Source organism: Clinocottus analis, unplaced genomic scaffold (genome assembly GCF_023055335.1).
Source record: "Clinocottus analis isolate CAN_PGR_092001 unplaced genomic scaffold, fCliAna1.0.p SCAF_9, whole genome shotgun sequence".
NCBI classification, from domain to species: Eukaryota; Metazoa; Chordata; class Actinopteri; order Perciformes; family Cottidae; genus Clinocottus; species Clinocottus analis.
In genome coordinates this window covers 4,890,094-4,911,037 of record NW_027176251.1, presented here as the reverse complement: position 1 = coordinate 4,911,037, position 20,944 = coordinate 4,890,094, and the positions used below count along the sequence as shown (strand labels likewise).

At 44.1% G+C, this 20,944-nt stretch overlaps 1 protein-coding gene across 2 annotated transcripts in view; it reads right to left on the bottom strand.

Moving 5' to 3' along the window:
* The window catches only part of nbeal2 (neurobeachin-like 2), a 29,875-nt gene extending 9,752 nt beyond the window's left edge, over positions 1-20,123 (bottom strand). Inside the window, exons 1-30 of one of the 2 annotated variants that reach the window (XM_068569884.1) lie at positions 19,632-20,123; positions 13,318-13,406; positions 12,958-13,122; positions 12,479-12,560; positions 12,006-12,118; positions 11,658-11,740; positions 10,950-11,035; positions 10,550-10,853; positions 10,310-10,416; positions 9,952-10,038; positions 9,002-9,085; positions 8,646-8,744; positions 7,840-8,474; positions 7,618-7,750; positions 7,156-7,275; positions 6,710-7,040; positions 6,437-6,519; positions 6,227-6,319; positions 5,904-6,075; positions 5,379-5,512; positions 4,524-4,683; positions 4,125-4,227; positions 3,800-3,950; positions 3,447-3,602; positions 3,155-3,314; positions 2,860-2,948; positions 2,017-2,721; positions 1,736-1,920; positions 1,428-1,584; positions 196-339 (exon numbers count right to left, since the gene is read on the bottom strand). In XM_068569884.1, the coding sequence (XP_068425985.1) occupies positions 196-339; positions 1,428-1,584; positions 1,736-1,920; positions 2,017-2,721; positions 2,860-2,948; positions 3,155-3,314; positions 3,447-3,602; positions 3,800-3,950; positions 4,125-4,227; positions 4,524-4,683; positions 5,379-5,512; positions 5,904-6,075; positions 6,227-6,319; positions 6,437-6,519; positions 6,710-7,040; positions 7,156-7,275; positions 7,618-7,750; positions 7,840-8,474; positions 8,646-8,744; positions 9,002-9,085; positions 9,952-10,038; positions 10,310-10,416; positions 10,550-10,853; positions 10,950-11,035; positions 11,658-11,740; positions 12,006-12,118; positions 12,479-12,560; positions 12,958-13,122; positions 13,318-13,406; positions 19,632-19,706 (5,085 nt within the window). In that variant the 5' untranslated portion in view covers positions 19,707-20,123. The remainder of the gene's footprint in view (positions 1-195; positions 340-1,427; positions 1,585-1,735; positions 1,921-2,016; positions 2,722-2,859; positions 2,949-3,154; positions 3,315-3,446; positions 3,603-3,799; positions 3,951-4,124; positions 4,228-4,523; positions 4,684-5,378; positions 5,513-5,903; positions 6,076-6,226; positions 6,320-6,436; positions 6,520-6,709; positions 7,041-7,155; positions 7,276-7,617; positions 7,751-7,839; positions 8,475-8,645; positions 8,745-9,001; positions 9,086-9,951; positions 10,039-10,309; positions 10,417-10,549; positions 10,854-10,949; positions 11,036-11,657; positions 11,741-12,005; positions 12,119-12,478; positions 12,561-12,957; positions 13,123-13,317; positions 13,407-19,631) is intronic. The other variant, XM_068569885.1, reaches the window with a different exon arrangement.
* Positions 20,124-20,944: the final 821 nt, after the last annotated feature.

Sequence of the window (20,944 nt, the reverse complement as noted above, 5' to 3'; positions counted from 1 at the left end):
AAAGAAAGCCATAGAAGGCCTGGTATTTCCAAACTGTCTTTATCGGAGTTTTCTTATCAAGTGTATAAATACCACGCACCCCTTTCCAGAAAAGTTCAAGCACACAGGTGTTTGGGTTGTGAAAGACATGTTCAGTGAGAAACAATATGGCTGCCATGCTGGCTCGCTGATGGACAAGTTTAGAGTGCAGCTGACCTGCGAGTGCTGCTGCTTGATATATCCAGTGATGATACGCAGGCCGATCTGGGCCATTTCCTTCAGTTCGGTGTTCCCAGGGCTGCCAGGGGTGCTATGCCAGGCCTTCAACTTGTCCAGCAGGTTCACCACCCCTTCAAAGATCTGCAACAGCAAGCGTCAACAAAGGGCTCAAGAAAAAGGCTCGACCTGTTTACACACCTTGCAGCATCCACCACATCCTAAACCCATTCAGGACTTTAAATACAGCATTTAAAAAGATGATTCAGAGGCTACCTACACCCAGCTACGACTCTCCTTCCCGTAAGACACGAGAGTAACATCTTCCCAAACATTAAACATAGTAACTGGCAACCACAACCACACCCAGCTGTCCACACGTTGTGTTAAAGGGTTGACTTACGTCTTGGATGTCTTAAATGTCAAGTGTTAATATTATCTTTACTTAGCCAATGTAACCAAGTAAATTTCATCATCACCACGTCTTGACATTCAGAGATTTATTTTGTATCTTAATGATTATTATGGCTTCTTTCAATACTTAAGTCAAATTGCGCCATTACTTTGAAGACAACACCCATGATTGCTTTGCACACAGTGTGTGCCATCACCAGGAATCTGCTGCGTTGCTTTTTGGCAGGAAAAGATCGGACTGCTGCTCTGACTGAACGGAACATTTGTAGTTCATCAGTAATCTAAATTCCACAGTTGTTGAATAGGCCTATTTATAGAAAGCAAACATGCGGCCTTGCCTTGTACTGGAACATAGTAAGCACCTAGTGCCAGTACTACACTGGCAGAAGAGTCTCACAACTACTTCTGTCTCACAACTGTGAGCAATTCTGAAAGCCTAACGTTTACAAAAGATGCCCAGCACGAGGGAGGTTTTGTTAACACGCTGTATGTGGACAACAGAAGGTTAAAAGCTGGAAGCATGGGTGAGGAAGTAAATTCAAGTGTGATATTTTAGGATGTTTTTGGGCTACAACTTAGTAGGTGTCAAATCCATGCTGCTGGAATATCATCACATGGTTTTGGTTCTGTTTGGTTTCCCAACAATGTTCTTAAATAGTTGTAAGATACAATATCAGGTGTTGTCTGGGATAAAGGGCTTATTTACGTCATTGTTGAGCAACCTTTATCAAAAAGGAAAGAGTCGTTCCATAATCATGAAATTACGCGACCAGAATATGTCATGCTCCACATTTCAGATGGGGTACTACGTGATATACCTTTTCGCTCCACAGTGTTTGGTTGTCAGTAGCCTCAGCAAACAGGAAGTCCTGCAGCAGCCTGAGGAGCCGAACCAAACTGGGACAGAAAGGCAGAGACACTCCCTGGGCCTCCCTCAGGTCTGACAGAGACGACTCCAGCATCATCTCCAACAGACTGGCACACAGAGTGGACTATAAATACATCGCCCCAGTGTGACACAATAACACATCTGGATATTCAGACAAAAAAGTGACACGGCAGTGTGTGTGACTCAACTCGTTTTTTTTTTTCCATTGCGCGAAAAATTGAAATCACCGCCACTGACCTGCGTTTGATGTAATCGGGAGGGCGAACCAGCTGGCAGGAGGAGCCCAGTTTGGTGAGAACAGAAAAGACCTGTCCCCTCTCTCTCCACACCACATCCTCCGTCGCCTCCGCCGAGCTGCGGCTCCACAGCACGGAGAAGACGATGTTGGTGAGCAGGTTGCACAGCTCTTCCTCAGGGGTCTGCTGTAAAACAGACCACACTCAGTCCCACAACCCAGAAAAACTCTCACCAGATGGGCTTGATTGACAGTGTTATCTAAGCTGAAGAAGCAGCCGCACCTGTGGGTTGGACGTGTTGGAGATCGTGTCTCCAGTTGGAGGGTCCGTCCCATAGCTGGTGTCATCCAGCACGTTGGACAGACTGGATCTCTTCCTGGGTCTGGCGGGTGGGAAGGGTTTGCCGTGCTCAAGAGGAGATGGTGTGTTTGTCAGACTACCTGCAGGCGTGTGTGTGGCAATCTCTCCCATGCCCCCTATGTCCAAATCAAACAGGTTATTAAAAGGGGATTGGGGCTGGTAGTCTCTCCTCTCCTCTTGTGGGCCGGTGGGGATGTCAACCGCGTTGGAAGTGGAGGACGAGTGACTCCCTTGGTCCACTGAATCAAAGGACTTGAATTCGAGGGAGCCAGTGAAGGTTTTCAGTGGACCGCCGCCTCCACTTGGAGGCGACTGGGATAAATCGGAGAATCCCTCGGAGATGTCCTGCCGGCCACCTTCATCCTCCTCCCCATCCTCGGTGTCCTGCGAGTTGCGGTAGTTCAGGAACATGTCCGAGTGCGTGTCCTCTATTACCAGAGCCCGATCCCTGCACAGCGGTGGCCGGTTGTTTGGTTCGAAGGAGCTGCGGTTGCTGGAGCCCGCGATGCTGGCAGCGTGGGACTCGTAAAACTCTTTCACATAGAGCTTGGTCAAAACATCCTGCCAGCCGTGCTGCTTGGCAAGCTGCTTCACGTAATCTTCGTTGGAGTAGATCAGATGAAAGAGCTGGGGAAATATCAGAGAGGAACAGAGGAAGAGTTTGTTTTTATTACCGAGATGATAAATGCTGGGGATGTAACTTCACACTCAGAAGTTGACCGTGGTTTGTTTGAGCGGAAATGTCAATAAAGCAAACAGACTGACCTTGCGGCAGACGTCCAAGCGGACAGTGAGCTCAGCTCGATGGGATAAACAGACCGCGGCCAGGAGATCTCGGAAGTTAGGGGTCGCATCTGTGGGCAAGCAGCAGGTTTTATTGTATTGTAAAGTCCTTCTTTCAGAGAAAAGCATATCTCTTCATCAGCGTTCTGCTCTCGATTATGGGCCCTCCATACAGTTAAGAACTGTGTAACATAACTATATAATAACAGTAAAAGCAAGACATGGTTATGAGTCTCTTATTCCTATCAGTTTAGTGTATTATAAGCGTCGGTATTACCTGTAGCAAGGACCTGCTCGTACAGACATCGCACGGTGGTCATGGTGACCGGAATTTCATCAAGGTGACAAACAAGGCCAAGATATCCGAAATCCTTCAGTTTGATGCGCTGCTTGTTGCGCTCAGAAAGACGCTCGCTTTTGAGGATTTTGTATAAAACCTGCACAATGGAAGGGAAATCCTGTAAGTGTTCCTGTTTTGACAATCCATCCATCACACGGGAGTTTGCAGGGAAAAATGTCAAGTGATAAGCTGAAGTATTTTAAGAAGAGGCCAGGTCTTCTGCTCTCACCCTGAAGACCCTCTCTCTGGCCTCGTCTCCGAAGCTCGGCGTGAGCAGCAAGCAGTACAGCTGCTCCACGCCCCAGTCCAGCAGCACGGCCTGCACCTGCTCACGAGGAGGGCTGCTCCTCAGCAGATCGTAGAGCACGTCCAGGGCCCGCACGGCCTGGTAAAGAGATGAGGTCACGAGGACAGAGGAAAGAGGTGAAGGTCAGGTAAAATGTCCAGACATATGGGTTTAGGGAGGGTTTAATGATGATCAGGTTTCATTTGGCATTGGAAGTGAAATGTCATGCTTAAAATATCAAATGAGAACTAAATTAAACTCTCTAAAGAAACACAGATGAAACGCATGAGCCCTACCTGCTTCTCCTCTCCGGCAGTCAGAATGTAGGCGAGGACACTGTGCAGGTCCTCTGGTGTGGGAGACTTGAGGAAGTCGTTCAGCAAGGCGAACAGAGAGTTTTGGATCATCTGCTTTTCGTCAGACAGACTGCTGCCATCTTTCTCCACACTATGGCCAAAGATATTATTAAAGAAATAAATCCATTATCTTCTTCTGAACAGTGAAAATAACGGTTTGAAATAGATAACAGTCCGTGTGTCTGGATTAACCTCTAAACTATTCAACTCTTAATATATGTCTGTGTCTCATTTTGTAATCATTTTGTGAATGCCAAAGGTTCACCTGTAGAATGTGCGAATGGTATCCAGAATATACTGGACCCCGTACTTCCTCTTCATGCGCTGCTTGCCTTTGTTTATCACAGACGCCAGATACTGCACATGGGCTTTGAAAGAAACGAAAAAAAAATACTTTTGTCATCTCTCCCCGTTTTTAGAAATGTCAAACCACAAAGCAAAGTTGTACTGAAGAAGTACAATCATCAGGACAAAAAACAGGGTAATGAAGGTTAGCTTAAAGCACAGATCCTATTTCAAGCCTTTCCACAGCCTGCACTCCAAACATGAATGTAGCTCTGCTTTTAGCCTCCTCTGGCTCCTTTCAGTCATTCACACATACACAAAGGGACACAAACAGCTTCGGTGGACATGAAGAGGTTCATAGGTGCTTGTTGCGCCTTACCCAGGCAAACAGCAAAATGGCTTTTAGTCCAGATGCGGAAATCAAATAGAAGGTGGTGTTGGAGCTGCTGGAGTAGTTGGCTGTTTCCCTCGTTGAAAACCTGCTCGAGCAGCAGCTCACAGGCCATCAAAACGTTCATGTCAATCATGTTGACAGGAACCTGCAGGAGAGGAAGCATAGAGGATTGTGTTTCAGTTTGTTTCCATATATTTGGATGTTTCTGGGCACAACGGTTTGTGTAGCATCTAATGTACGTTTTCAACACTTGAGGCTGAAGAAGTGTGATAATTGCATATTTGCATGTTGCGTGCATCTTCAACACAAGCGTGCACTATGTGTGTTTCTGTCTTTGCCGCTCTCAAACATGGAAACCTCGGGTGACTATTGGGACATAGTTTCCTTACAGGATGCTCCACCTTAACGTCACATATTTCAAAATATCCCGTTAGACTAAAAGCTGCACCAACGTAGCACCTGATTGGCTGCTACCATCAGAGATTCACATGAACACTGTGCGACAATACATACTTCTGAACTCAAACACGTGTCATTCATTTTGAAGAAATTATTGCTCCCATATAATTTTCCCGAGATTTCAATTTCAGGCAACAGATTTTGAAGCTGATATTCTTTTTCTTCAGGCAAACTCTGTCTGCATTTCTCCACACAAGCATGTGATACTGTCATTTTTTAAAGAGCCTCAGCTATTTCAACAACACCATAGCCACTTATTTCGCTGCAATTACACAGCAGAACTACAATGGATGATGTCAAATATTCCCTTTCAGATGCTGATCCTTTCTTCTCGCAATTAGTTCCCGCTTGCAAGCGCGAACCGAGATACAGGGCGCTTACTTTGCTGAGCATGGCTCCTATTGTGCTCGGCCCATGGCATTGCAGCAGGCTCTCCTGATTGACGGGGTGATGACGAATCATGTTCTTCACCATCAGCAGGAAGGCAGCGATGCTGTTTTTCTCTAGTCTTCCCTCTAAAAGAAAAAAATAGGACAAAACAACTTTTAAGATTTCCTGTGCAACCCACAAATGTACTTATGCATTACCAAGCACGTTGCTGAGGTTATCTTATCTCAGGATGAGTCACTATGAGGGTATTCGTCTCACTACTGTTTGTTCCATTTATCTCATTTAGTTCACATGAGACTTTTGACAGTCTCGCACATCCTGTTTGCAATTGCATCATGCATTGTGTGTAAACTCTGACTCGCTACCATTTAAAACATCTTCTGACTCGGAACGAATAATCAGAGAATAATAACCAGGAACAACAACACAGTTATCCCTTAAAAAATGCAGGAGATGATGTATTTATGATACTTCAATTTTGATACAGTGTACCAAAATATTCAATAAAAACCTGACCTGCAGACTCGTTGAGTGGCAGCAGCATAGCAGCAGGGCCTCTGGGGGAGGTTAGCTCTGGGCCCAGCAGGTCTGAGATCTCCTGACTGCCGTTGGAAACTGGCTCAGCCTCACATACCTGCTCAAGCAGGGGCAGCAAAACCCCGATACCTCCCACCACGTTTACAACATCCTGCAGGGAAGAAAAAAAAAAACACAATATTTTTGTGTAAACTTCAACAACAGGCACCTGCCCAAAAAGGAAGCAGCATGGCAGCATACAACGTGGTGACACGTCAAGACTAATTACACTGATCTGACATTTGTCATTTGTCGTATCTCACCTTGATGTCCCAGTTCACTACCCTGTGTCCTGTAAACCTGCCATCATATTGGTGATTGGGCGACAGGTCCTGACATATCTGGCCCTTGAAGGCCTGTAGAAAACATATGCACACACGTAAACAAGAATATTTTACTGCTGTTGTTGGTTATTCACATAATAAAAGCAGTGTACTAAAATGTGCACGTTTGTCTGTGTTTCAGTGGCTCACCTGTGGAGTGTAGTAGAGCAGAAGCTTGCTGTTGAGATCAGACAACTCTCCCTCTGCTTTGAATAAGGACACGTGATTGGGGCCTGTGATGGAAAGCAGAAAATAATGTCGGCCATAATGCAAACATTACGTGGGTTTAGATGAAGAAGATAAAAATACTCAGATTGTTGTTTACTGCTGATGTTCCTAACATTTGATTGTGAGTTTAACTCTGGATGAACAGAGTAATGTGTTCAGCGAACTACATTTGCATCGGAGCAAAGCGTGACTTACCTGCAGCATGCAGAGTTCTGGTCTGTGTCTGCTGCAGAGCCTCGTGACAGATGAAGGCCGTGCCCAGGAGCCCGTCCAGAGACGTGGGTGTTCCCCACTCTGTGTCTTGCAGTCCTGCCGGGATGGTGTGCACTGGGGAGTCTCCCATGGCCCCCCAGCGGCCACCGGCAAAGGTGGCGGGGAAGGACTGAGAACGGCTGAGCGAAGGGCCATAGCTGGGGAAGGCAAACTCGTGCGACGGGTGGGACAACGAGGACATGAGCAGGTTGGGGGAGGTGGTGGTGGTCGTGGTCCGGTGGCCTGCAGATCCGATGCAGCAGGAGGTAAAAGGCTTTAGGAGTCAGGTTCAGGCGAGGGTGGGAAAGAGGAAGTTAGATTAATAGAGGGGAACTTCTCATGAGTAATACGTACATGGCCAGGACACATTAGACACCAGTTTCAGTTACCTCGCTGAAAGACGGGAAACGAAGCTGAGCAGTTTTACGCTGCTCTCCATCGATGTAGATGGTGACTAGGTTCTGACCAAACGGACGACGGCCGGGGACGTGAACTATAGCCACCGAGTGCTGTGATGAGAAAGACATAAAAGAGCACACACATTTCTATGTGACGACACACGGCTAATTTGATGCTATACGTTTGATGTATTGAGGAACTAGAGCAGTCTCATAGCTGACGGCTTTAGTTTAACCTTTATTGGTAGACCTCTAGCTGTTTATCTCTTCAAGAGGTACACTCTTCAATTTTTTAGAGAGTAATTATGCTCCAAGGTTACAGGCCCAGACAGCGCCTCTTAGTAAATTGATGTGTGATTTTATCCTTGATCAAATCTATTTTTATTTGGGGCAGGCTAAACAAGAACAAATGTTGGCCAAAATTCTAGCTGTACTATGCGTGTCCACAATTACCCAGCATGAGTCAGATAGTGGGTGCTCTGGCAGCGCAACAGCCATGTAGTCTTTCTTTGTGCAAACAGCCACCACCAGCACTCCCTCCATGGTGAAGAAGGCCTCCAACCCAGTTCCACTTGCTGTGAAAAAACTTCACACACAAAAAAAAACACACATCCTGTCACAAAAAAAGTGTCATATAAATATAAAAGCTTGTAACTTCACTTCTCACAAATGCACCTGTAGAGCTGCTTCCTGCGCGGTCCCTTTCCCATGTCATACTGAGACCCTGTACTAGAGGTGGCAGAGGATTTACGGTTGTTGGAGAACTCCATGTTGAGGCAGACCCAGGCGTGAAAGGCAAAACCGTTGCCTGGCCAGCGTTGGACCGTGGGCACCATGATACCAGCCATGGGGGGCGTAAGATCGAAGTACTGCAGGGCACTATCCTGGCCTTCTCTGGCCGCCATGGCCGAGAGCACTTGAATCATGCGAGCGCAGTAGGGGTGCACCTTCCCCACCACTGCGCCATTGTCCTGATCCACCCTGAGCAGTCTGAAGAGGCTCTTCAGTTCCTCTGGTCTCAGACACAGGGAGCCCAGGTCCTGCAGGAGGCCCAGCAGGGTGTCTGCACACTGCCTGTCAAGATGCTGGGGCTGTGCGAGCACCTGCAGCAGAGCCCCCACCATATCCGCCTCCACGGCCACGGTGCGACAGGGCAAGGTGCCCCCGCAGACCGTAGCCAGCCACTGGGCCACCAGCAGCTGAAGGTCCCTCTGACCCGACAGGTCAGGCAGCCACTGCAGGAGCAGCAGCAAAGGCTGCTCGTTACTGATGCCGAGGTGATGGGCGTGGACGTGCTCGCCTTCCACTGCCTGGAGACAGAGAGGAATAAAAACAGTGACGACAGAAAATAGGGATAGGACGTGGCAACGTGGTCAACAATTTGTACCACAATTCAAATAGGAACAATGCTGTCAATAAGTGCTAATTGACTTCTACTGTCTCCGCAATTAGTGGGGATAACAATGGAATGAGAGTTTCACCATGTTCATCAGCTCCTGCAGAAGCCTTTTGGTGGGTTGACCTTGACTCTTTAGCACATCAAACAGCTGGGAGTAGCCGATCCTCTCCTTGAAAACCTCCTGAGGGGGGAGGGAGACAGAAATAGGCTGGAGAGAGCTGCTCCATAGGGGATAACTAGTTGGCACACTGACATACATTGAAAGAATTATAATGAAATTTCCTAAATGAACGAAAAACAGCTTTCCTCATCAGGCTCTAATTTGTAGTGGCGTTGTAGGCATCATAGTATTGTAGGCATCATAGTATGCTTTATAATACATGTACAGAAGAATGCAGGATATATGATTAGACCATAGTGGATCACAAAGGGCCTTACCTTAGCAGAGGGTGAGTTACTCATTATAGCTGTGAGGACTCCTAAGGCATGAACTGTAATACTGTCGGATCCTTTCATCAAAACCTACATCGAAATAATGATTGCGTTAAAATAATGTTGACTATAGCCTAAAAAAATGGAACACTGTAACTGCACATGAACACAAATGAAAACAAATCAATTCTGAGCAAACCTTTCACCAAATGAATTCATGTTTACTCCACACTGCAATTATTGGAGCACCCACCCAGTATAATCCAAAGTAAGTGCACTGCTGGATCAGTCACTAAACAATCGCCTCTTTGTTAATTACTGATAAATCCCAGCATGCAAAAACCAAAGCCATCCACCAAGAAAAAAAAGCAATCCCCAACCATTGCTGAAAATTAGGCAACATCATTACCCCAGGACACGAGCCAGGTCTTTCACACAAGCACAACCGTCAGAGCAGCCAAAATAGGAAGAAAAGAAGGAAAGACATGCATTTAAAAAACACCCATTTCATGCACTACGAAAAACTAAACATGCTGTTCTTTCCTCGTGTTGTCAACAGGGAATTCAGCCTCTAATTACAAATGTGACCAAAATCAACACTCCCAGACGAGCAAAGATTAATCTTCTCACTGATCATTTGAATCCCAACTTTTCCACGGGGCACAAAACTAGCACCAGCTTGTACTTTCTTTTATTTCAAGTCGCTCAAAATAACCGTAAATCACCAACAACACAGGGTGTAAGTGGATACTTCAGATGGACGGGTGTGACAGATTAAAAAGGAAATTCGAGACAACTATTATCATATATAGCCAAACTAGCTGCTTTATTTACAAATGAGTGTAAGACTTCCTGCTCAAAGCTTCCTGTCTAAATAGCTCAGAGCAGCTAACGAGTAGACAGAAGGCTGAGTTTCCTGCTGACAGACAAATATCAACACCAAGTGGGGAAAGTACCTGGTCCACTTCAACCTCTGAGAGTAAACATGTTGCGGGGTCAGACACAACCTCACGCTCCGGGCTACGCATGTTGCTCTGAAAGAGCTGCAGGACATTCATACATACACACACATACAACACAAAAAGACAGACAAAAAAGGTCAGGTTTGATCCTGGCCCGTCTCTAGCCGCAGCCGGACACATATCTTGTAGCCACGTGGGAAAAACACAAGCTGGAAGCTGATAATTGTTTTGTGACATTTCACATGGAACAGCAGATGTGGCTTCCAGCCAAATAAAAGAAGAAATAGAAATGACATGAATAAAAACAGGTGACAGAGCAGACAGACACATTTTAGATGGACCGGGGTCTGACCTTGCTGTTTTGAACAAGCCTAAGAATGTGTTCAAAGCAGTTGTTGTTGAGGAACACTGCCTGCAGGACTGGCCTGTCAGAGCACTGCAGGATCTCAGGAACAGCAGCTAAAATTGACAACAGGGAGGATGTTGATAAGCCGGGAAAATTGATAATTTGGCCTTCATAGATTAAGAGAGATACATCAAAAGGAATGCTGTACGCTAAACTGGATTTGAGGCCGAGTGGACAAGCTCTTACTTAGCATCTGTCTCTGGAGGGAGATCAGGCTGTCTTCCCAGCTCTGCCTCTCGAGCTGCTCACTGATCAGCGGACGGTTCCAGTTGAGGAGCTGGAAGTAGCTCTCCAGGATCGCCTTGATCTCCACTTGCCGCTCCGCAGGGCTGCTGGAATGCAGGAGGTGGATCATTGTGGTCAGGCACTGCAGGGTCAGCCGCGTGAGCCCTGTGCTCTTGGGTTCAGGGGAGGTCTGGTAGCACCAAGCTCGCAGAACGGCGAACAGGTCATCAACAGAGTGAGGGGTGATGGAAAGAAGGCCATTCTTCTGGAAAACACATGGACAAAGTCACCTCCCTGTCACCAGCTGTGATCTGCATGGGTGGTGTTTTCACAATAGTCAGTGTTGAAGAGGACAGCAGACCTTTCCTCCACTGATGACAGCACCCTGCAGATGAATGAATCGGAGTGTGAGGAGCTCAGGGATCCGCTCGCCTTGCTGGAGACTTTCTGTGAACGTCACACAAATCCGGCTTTGAAATAACCACAATACAGAAAACAGTAGCACAGTGCCATCAAAATAGAATTTAAGAAAAATAAGAATAAATGTCAAATGGTCATATAGTGTAGACAATAACACCTTTACGTGAAAAAAGAACCACTAAAGCCTTGCTAATTGGCTAGGTATTACACAATTAGCTCTTACCATTTCTAATTAAAGCATGCTAATGAAGTTTAATCCTCCGAAAATTTGGACTTACTGAAATTTGCCCACGCTGTGATTTCCCACATGGCTTATAGATTAGTGCTCACTGATCAAATGGGCTTTTATAATTATAAATGCTTGGACTCTGGCAATCAAAATCTGATAATTAGATGCTAAACAATTGAGTTTTTTAGACAAAACCCAACCCTCTGACTGACTGGACTGACCAGTTGTTTTCCATTTCAAGCAACATGGCAAAAAATGATTAACTAGGAGTTTTGGAGCAAATGAAAGGTCACAGTATTTCATGTCAAAGATGACAGAACTAAGCTGTGTTTAGTCAGTGGTGGGAACGGTTTGATTCTTGTGGTATGTGAGGTCTGACAGAGATCACAGTGGAAGAGCAGACGAAAGGGAGCGTCTCACCGTGGAAGAGAGCAGGCAGCTCCTCTGGCAAGACCAGCGGGGAAAACTTATACTTGTTCCTCTCCAGCAAGCTCACCGCCTCCCTGCAACACACAAAGCCTAGAGTCACCGCACTGACTCACATCACGCCTAGTCAGTCAAGGACGGCCAAGAATACTGCCGGCACTAACAAAGTTTGACTTCAAGGCTCGGAGGCAACACGCAAGGGTGGCATTACGCGTCACATGACATCACACGACTGTTGGACAAGATGTTAAATGTACACGATAGTGTCAGGGCATTGTGACTGAATTCAACCTCCCATGCATTCATACAGTGAATTTCCAGGATGAAGCAGCACAAACTCACCCTGCCAGGCGTCTCCTCCACGTCTGATAAGGGTCAAACAGGCTCTCAAACAGCATGAGCCCATACTGCACAACCATCTGCAGAGAAGACTGCTCCCCTTGCCCCTTCTTAAGCTGTATAAAATAAAAGGTTTGGACCCACATTTACGTGTAACTCATCACCAGCACAGATACACTTGTCTTTAACATTCTTCATACAACAAAAACAACAAATTCCAGCACATTGAATAGAAGGCCGACTACACACCCACCTCTCTTTTCAGTGTAAACTAGTTCCGTAACTTTTGTGTCAGGATCTTACTGTAAACAGGTTACATTCTGTGTAGGTTCACTGTCTGTCAAGTTTCTGCTCAGTTTGGCTTCGAGGGCACTAAATAATTCGTTCAAGTTTAATATACAGAGCATGCAGTGGAGCCCTGATATTAATCGCTGAGATATGTGTCCTGGTTGAGCTGCAGTTTATTCGGGCCTTACCTGATCCAAACAGAAATTCAAAAGCTTGATGGTTTCAAAAACAAAATCAGGGGTCTTCTCTGGGTCGATGTTCTCCATATTCCTGAAAGTAGAGAGAAACGTGTGCGATTGAGTGTTAAGAAAGTGTTTTAGGCACAAAAAAGACAAATACAGTAGATGCACAGCATGTACATTTAAGGGACAACTTCCTGTGATGGATTTGTAGCCTGTTTGCACAACCTGCATTGCAGTTTAATTAACTTAATTCCAACTGTACTCCACCTAGTTCCCTTTTCCACCATTGCCTCTTTTGTTAATCAGTAATGATGACATTTTAAATAAAGGAAATTGATACCTCATATTAACTTCTCAGGTAAATAGTTATATATTTACAAAACAGTAGTCCCTTTGGTCTCTAGTAACTGCAAGAATATATATATATTTTTGTACTATAAACAGTCATACAACAAGTCATACACACAGCAGGCTGGGCCCTTTACCTGCAGATAATGATGAAGAATTTGATGAGGAGCAGGGGGTGAGGGATGGTGCTGTTGGGCTCAGCAGCGTCGGAGAGGTGCTCTGCACTCTGCCATAGCTGACTGCCGAGGAAAACAAGGACCTCCCTTGGGAGCAAGGGCACCTCGGAGCTGCACTCCTCCGGCCTGGAAGATGGGAGAGGAAGATTTGGGAAGAGTGGGGATGGCGAGGCAATACAGAGTTGTAATAGGGGCTGCGTTTACACATCACATAAACATGTCAAAATGGTATCGCTACAGCAGGTCAGAGTTAATCTTGCTTTGTGGAATACAAACTGGTGGTGGGAGCTTTTGGCAGTGGAGTTTGTTACTACTACTCACCTCCGAGGCTCCAGTGAATGCACATCAATGAGCCTCTCAAAGGACGCCACAAACGCCTCCAACCACTGCTGCAGATAGCCCACGTCTTTCTGCAGGAGGGAGGAGAGAAGGCATGAGCGAAGAAAGAAGCCTTTAATTTCGTGAATAATAGTTTATAAAGCATGTGCATGAGTGGTTACACAAACAATATCAATGAAATATGTTTTTGTGCTACTACTCTAAAAAAAAAAGTTATTAAAAGTTATAAAAAAAAGTAGCTGAAAACATGGCACTGACTAAACCTTTTGACCTGTTTTTGTAACAGGATGTTGCGAAGAGATGAAATTCACAGAGAGGAACGCATGAGCCAATGCGTTCCTTTTTCAAAACAGGGAGGTAAAAGATTTCAAAAAAAATTTCCTTTCATTTAAATCCATTTCAGTCATAAGTTCCAAACATTCAGTAAACTCAGTATACGGCAGTCAGCATACAATGACAGCTTCTCACTCATACGCATTTCATTGTCATAAACATTCCTGCGTATAATATACTAAACGATGCTTTCAATGATGTGAGTGTGTTTACATACAAACAGTCGTTATCAGCGTTAATCAGCATATCCTGCTACTCTTCCCTCCTTACGTCACTCTCTCACTGTCACGTAGACCAAGTAACACAAATGTCACACGGGTCAACTTTAGACTCAATTATTTTATTTTGTACTCTTTGTATAAAGCCAGATTAAAAGGTCCTGGCTGGTGGTGCTACTCATGGGAACCAAGTGTTTCAAAAAACAAATTACGAATACCCAAGACATTTCCAAATGTTCCTTGATGTACCGTGTGATGGAACCAGCGGAACATTTTGATTAGCTGAATATGTACAAAGCCACAGTTGAGCCAGCATTTGTAGAGCAAGCAACATGAGGGAAGACATGAGTTGTTTCAGACTGACTCATTGTACACAAATAATATTCAGTGCTAAAAAAGAACAACAATAAATCAGGTACTTCCCCTAAGCCAACATGCAAGTAGGTAAAAAAAAGAAGAAGTGTAGTTTTCTGCAGTATAGTGCTCCTACTTTAACTGTAGCTGCATGTTTAATATGTAGCTAATAATCATAGTTCCTCTAGATAAATGGTAATCTAATACAGTTGAGACTGAGCTAGTTTCTAATGCTGCATTAAAGTAAAATGTACATTACCAACTGGCATTCAGTTATGAGCCAGTCCATCTCTCATTGTATGTGGCTGAGCTGGGTGCCAGGCTCTTGTGAACCCAGTCTCAGATGAGCCTTCAGTGTGGTCTCCAGCCAGCAGCTCAGAAGCTGCACACCGCTTTTAAACCAGCACAAGCATCAGACTCGCTCCTTTCTGGTCCTTCGAACGTCAAACGAGCAACCAGGAAATGACATGTCACTTTAACCGTAGCTTATTTCCTTCATACTCCTCGTCAAACCCTTTCCTCTTTTGTTTTTTGCAAAAGTTGTGAGCAGATAAGAGGGGAGCCTTTATAAAAAAAAGAAAAAACTTCCCATGGCAACAATAAAGCACTGAAACTGTGTTTACGCTTCGTAAATTCAACACAGCAAAAAGATGATGCAGGAGAAACACTGAAATATATTGGAGATTTTTATAGTAGATTTCCATGAATAGTTGTCACTGACTGAGCAACTGAAATATGACAAGTTGAAACAGTGACGTCATCATTTATAGAATACACTTGACACTCTGTCTTTACCACGTCATCCAACGCTTTGCATACAAAATCTGATTAGCCAGCTATTGAAAAAATAACAAAATGACGTAAATCATATACGTAACGAATCAAATCTCTGCACGCACTCTGTGGAAACAGGAAACCTAACCGAACAACCTATTGTGTTGTGCCTCCAACATCTGGACAATCAGGTATTTGAGAGTCTACTAGGAGAGGCAAGGACATATTTGCAACACCCCTTCAGCTTTGTATTACTTTTCAATTAAAGATTCAGTGATTGCATGACTGAAGCCTCCCTAACATTACTCATGGTGCAATAACAGTTGATGATATGTCATCAGTTCTAATTCTGTCAACTGTGAATCACAATATACAAAGAAACACATCAATAGGGCGCAATGAAGTGACGCAATTCAGAATTTACACATTAACGAGTTGTATGATATGACGTCAGCCGGGACAGCGTGCGGCAGTAATTGTTTTCATGTCGGTGTGTATGTGTCATGCGAAAATATGTTCCTGGAGACACCTACTCTAGTGAGAACTGAGCACGTTTGGCTACTGTTACAGGTGTACACTGCATGGATGCCATGAAGGTGAAGCAAGAGAAAGAGACGACTTCACAGCCTATTAAAAGGCCCAGGTGAGCGTAATCAAGCTAACGACCCTGCCACCTGCCTGCTGAGGTTGGCCAGGACCGCTTCTGAGATAGTGGGAGACGTTCCCTCGTTTTTACACTGAGTTTGAATACGTAAGTAAGCAAGTAAGACGTGCTTGTTAGGTTTTACATAAAAGGGAGTATCATTTTTTGGTTCCCTGTTGAGCAAAGGAGCTTTGTCGTGTTCACTCAAGTTGCATTGTGTGACTGCACCGCTAGCTCTTTTTTTCTCTCCATACAATAAAAAAGATTAGACCACAGATAGGAAGTGAACCTGGTTTTCTAATAGGAAGTTAAACTAGGGGAAAAAACATTACATTTGTCTGCAGTAAAATTGGTTCAGACACCAGTTAGAGCCCTTCTTCATGCCTGCACCCTTCACCTAAACATTATCCCTTACCAAATGTATCAACACCACACAAGAAATACACACTTTCAGTTGTATTAACTTCTTTCCCTAAACATTGTCCAGATCCACTAGCTGAAGGATTTGTTCAATAAACACACGATTAAAACTGATGTCACAAATCACCAAAATGACCCCTATAAACGGTGTCTCATTTATCTGTTTTCTCTGCACATGGCCAAGCAGCTGTGCCGCTCTCTGCTGCTTGGCATTCTGCTTCGCTCCAGCTTCCTGCACAAGTGAAAGCAAAGAGCACTTTGATTTTCCTGGTTGGCCCTTCTGTTGGTAAACAGGGGAGATCGAGGCACACAAGGGACTTCAATTTCAAGGCTCACGGCACAGTCAGAGTGAGCTGCAGCGATGGCTGTTGTCATTGCATCTCTCATTTGGACGGGAATCATATGTGATCATTAACTGGGACAAATAAACAGCAAGGTGACAGACAGCATGACGACAAAAGCCAAGAAATCTGTATGTACATAAGTGCGAAGAGCTACATGAAACCGGAGTCATGTTCCATGTATGTGTAAATACACATGGCCAATAAAGCTGATACCGATTCTCTTCATAGCGAGCAGATTTCCCAGCTGTGTGAATGGAGGGGCGGTCGGGTTGTTACTGTGGTCCATCTCTACGGCAACAGGCGTCAATTAGTCCCTCTAACGGTCTCTCTAGCTAATAATCACAGGATAATCACACACCATTTCTGTACCAGCCTTACATCTTACTGTATCAACACGAACATGCTGCTTCATTTCTGTAGTTTACCTCCGTGTGTCTTGTGTCAGTTATTTCTCACCAGTCGACACTGTGTTGACCCCCGGAGCTTATTAAACATAAAGACTTTCTCACTGCATCAACCAGTCTAATATTCTGCTGACTTCAATATTTTCAAAAATGTCCCAACAGTCCATTTTAATTTACCCCCAAATGATTAATATACTTTCCAAATGAAGAAATAAAAGTCTGATCTCACAAATGAAAAGATGCAACGTGGGATTGTTTTAATTGCTGAAAGTTTACTTGCTTTAGTTGCTAAAAAATTACTACAACAATTGATCAATTATTACAATAGTAGATTAAATTGCTGTAACGCAACTAATTTATGAATCAACTAATTGTTTCAGCACTACATGCATGTTGCATGAAGCATTTAGTGAGTTATCATTGTGTATTTACATTGTCAATACATTTGACTTAGGTCTACGATAAACAATGTCTACGGTGATATTATCCATACAGTGTTGTCTGGACTATAATAATATTATATTATTGTATATAATAATAGACAAATAATCAACTCTGGTCAATAAAAGAAACGCTTATCCAGAAAAATATAAATGAATCTTACATCGTCTGCCTGTTTGGTAATTTTTACGGAAAATGTTGGGAATACTTCACTAAAAAGATGCTTTTTCTCTATATCACAATGACTTTTCACTTCTGAATCTCAGCTGATCTTAACATCTTACAAGGTGTGTGTAATTTCTTGCATCAGAGTTCCTTTATCACCGACAAGCCTGAGCAGGTTTTGCTTCCTTACTGCAAATACAGAACGATGGCTGAGATACGGCCGGTACTCAAGCATGTTGGAATCATCTGTTAGGCTTTATTCTGTAACTCCCATAATCTAATTTCCTAATGAGTTTACCACTTAAGTGAAGATGCTGCCAGGATACAGAGGCTGATGATTACAAGAAAAACCTTGAAACAAGCATGAAACCAACACATGAAGACATTGAGCAAAACCTGGTATCAACAGAGACATACAAGACTGAGACATTTACAGCTGCCAGGGTGCGTTTGTTGTCCGTCAAACAGTGTCAGGCCATTGGCACTACAAGTAAAAGATAGTTTGCGACACTAACAAAAAGCCTATGAGTTCTCTTGACCACTTGGACTCACTTGTAAAAGTTTAAACTTTCCTTGATGTGCAAGATGGGATGTGTCCAATTAAAAAAAGACACGACTGTGCCAACTTGATTAACAGGCAAACAACAAAAACAATGTGTGGATTTCTGTAGGAGAGGCAGGTGATTGTTTCCTAAAGTGGTTCTGCTGCCTTTCTGCAGCCTATTGTGTTCCTCTGAGTCACATGAAGTGCTGGTGTTGAATACTGCCAGGCGCAGTTAAAACCCTCGTCGCTGCCATCTTTTACCGCAGCTTGTCAATAAGGGCAGGTCATTTGCACACATGCAAAACTGAAACGCAAGCTTGCGTACCTATGTGCTATTCACTGGTGGGAAATGTGTAAAGAACAAATAGTAAACGTTGTTCTTATGGCCTTCAGGTCAACTAATGAGGACTAATTGAGAGCTAAGAAGCGACTAAATAAGCAAGTGGTCTTGAAAATAGAGATGCTAGACAGCTGTCACAGTCAGATTCAAGCCCCCCCTCCCCCCCCCCCCACACACACACACACCCTCTCTTTCTCATGGCTTTTGTCTCAGGGAAGTAACAGGGTGGATCTGAAAAACACCAAATGACCTCTTTGATAGTGGATTATGCAAGAGGTGTTCTATTGAAGCATTTACATAATTGTGCAGTTATTCAAGCTTTGACTTCACCCTTAATTTAATTTGGTTTAGCCATTATCCTTGTCAAGAAACCTGCCCTTTACTTCCACTGTGACAATAAGAGCTCAGCCTTTATGTCCCACAGTGAACATACACTGCATGTGAATCTGGAAAGAAGTCTCATCCTGTTTTCTCTGTCCTCAGGCATGGGAGCAGATTGCAAACCCATTAAATTGTAATCCTTAATGTATTCACAGCCAAACTGTCTTCCTCCTTCAAGAGGACACATGGCATTAAAGCATGTGCAATATAGGTTAACTATTCATTTGTTCCAGCGTTATTATTAAGATGTTGCACTTTAATGGAATAAGCTGCAGTCACACTCACAGAGGCCAACATCTGAGACCAAAATATTACATTAAACAATGTAACACGCCATTGAGAGTATAGGCAAATTAGATTTCACATCAATATGTTTTTTTTTGTTCCGTAATATTAGATACATATTTAATATTGATAGGCCTCGAGTAATAGGCATTGTGCTGCTGACACCATGTCAAAAGCATATGTTTCAGTTGTTCTGTGAGACTATTTTCCTGAACAATAACAGGCTCTATAGCAACATTATTCCCACTATGGTTTACATGTGACACGCTTAACTCAGAAACAGGAAGTAGCCTAACAGTGACACCTGCGTCGCAGGTAGGCTGCAGACTCAAACACGCTTCATGAATTGAGCTAATCTGCTTCAAATAGCCTCCCATCATTGCTTGTGTTACTGTTTTCAACAACTTCAAAGGCTCAGTGACACTGGTGATGAGCTGCAAGTCGAACCAGTCGGTAAAAAAAAACAGCTGCTCTGCAAACATGAGCGACTTCCTCGTGTAACCGTTTACAACAAGCGAGTCGTGTCTGAAGTAAGGTAACAAGAGGACACAAACACACGCACACTATAGTCATGTGTTTTATCGGGTCATGTTACAAACTTTAGGACCTGCTGGCTGCAACAGGTGTCCCCGCAGGTCGCCCACACTCACCTTTGTGTAATATAACATCCACAGCTCATACAGCCTTTCCTTCGATGCCATCCCTCCGCCTTTGTGGTTGCTCATATCTCCCTTTTGTTCTGTTAAATCATGAAACAGGCAAGCTTGGTCAAAGCAAGGGCTGTTTGAAGTTGTTTCCTAAAGGCAGGAGGACGCGGCACGCTCCTGTGAACCATTCCTGCAAATCCAGGCGCAATAATCCACGCAAAAGTGCTTTTTGCGCGTAAAGTTATCGGAGTGGCAGAGAAAAGCAACACATGACGGTTTGAGCTGTGGCCACGGCGCGATCGCTGTCGAAATTATAAAAGCAGGAACAAAATTGCGTGGAAATGCATGTCTGGAGGAACACCCATGTCCGCATTTAGAGCGAGCTTGTTGCTGTATGCTTCCTATTGAAGAGAGTTCCCACGAAAGCGACAGATGCCATCAAGACCAGTATGATTGCGCTGCCCCTGTGAATTTAGCAGAGATGTACAGTCCTGTGTGATGATGATGATGAGCAGCAGCACATTGTCGTCAACTAGTGTCAGGTTCAGTAACAAGACATACAGTGAAGAGTTGACTGTAGATCATGCTCACAGGTAGGCTGGTATTCTTAAAGACACACGCACACGTAAACACAGTGACAGCCTCCTGCAGGACTCCTGTGACTGATTGACTGAGGGAAGTTTAAGTCCAGCTACATGCATCAAAAAAGACGTTCAGCAAGCAACATTGGGTACTGAACAATAAACACACGCAAACACACTGAACTACAAACTGTTAGTACTGCTCGTAATATCTTCAGGTGCTGTAATAGATGATTACTGCACAAGTTTGATTTACTTCCAGAAGATCAATGACCTTGTAAACATTGAGAGACCTATATTGGTATAATTGATCAAAACTGGAAGTAAACTATAGGAATATATTCAAACTCTATAGTTAAAGTGTATACTATCAGTTGGATTAAATAGTACTAACCAAGAGAAATGCACCAATTTCTCAAGACAAATGGTGTATCTGTTGTCCTGAGTTTAAAGCATTGACAACTATTTCCTACGATGGTAGACTATGTAATCTATAACTGTCGTGAATTTATCTCTTGATGAATTACTGACAAGACTACATGTGATTACGGTATTTATGTATTAGTGTTATGATCTTAAATTGTGTTTGGACTTTAACAAAATCAGATTTCTGTTGTCGCACACTTGATCATGAGAAGGATGGACACAGTGAAGGCAGCTGTATTACCATGGTGATGGCCTACATTCCTAAACATGACCTAACCGTGTGACCATCACCAGGCGGCACAGTGTGCC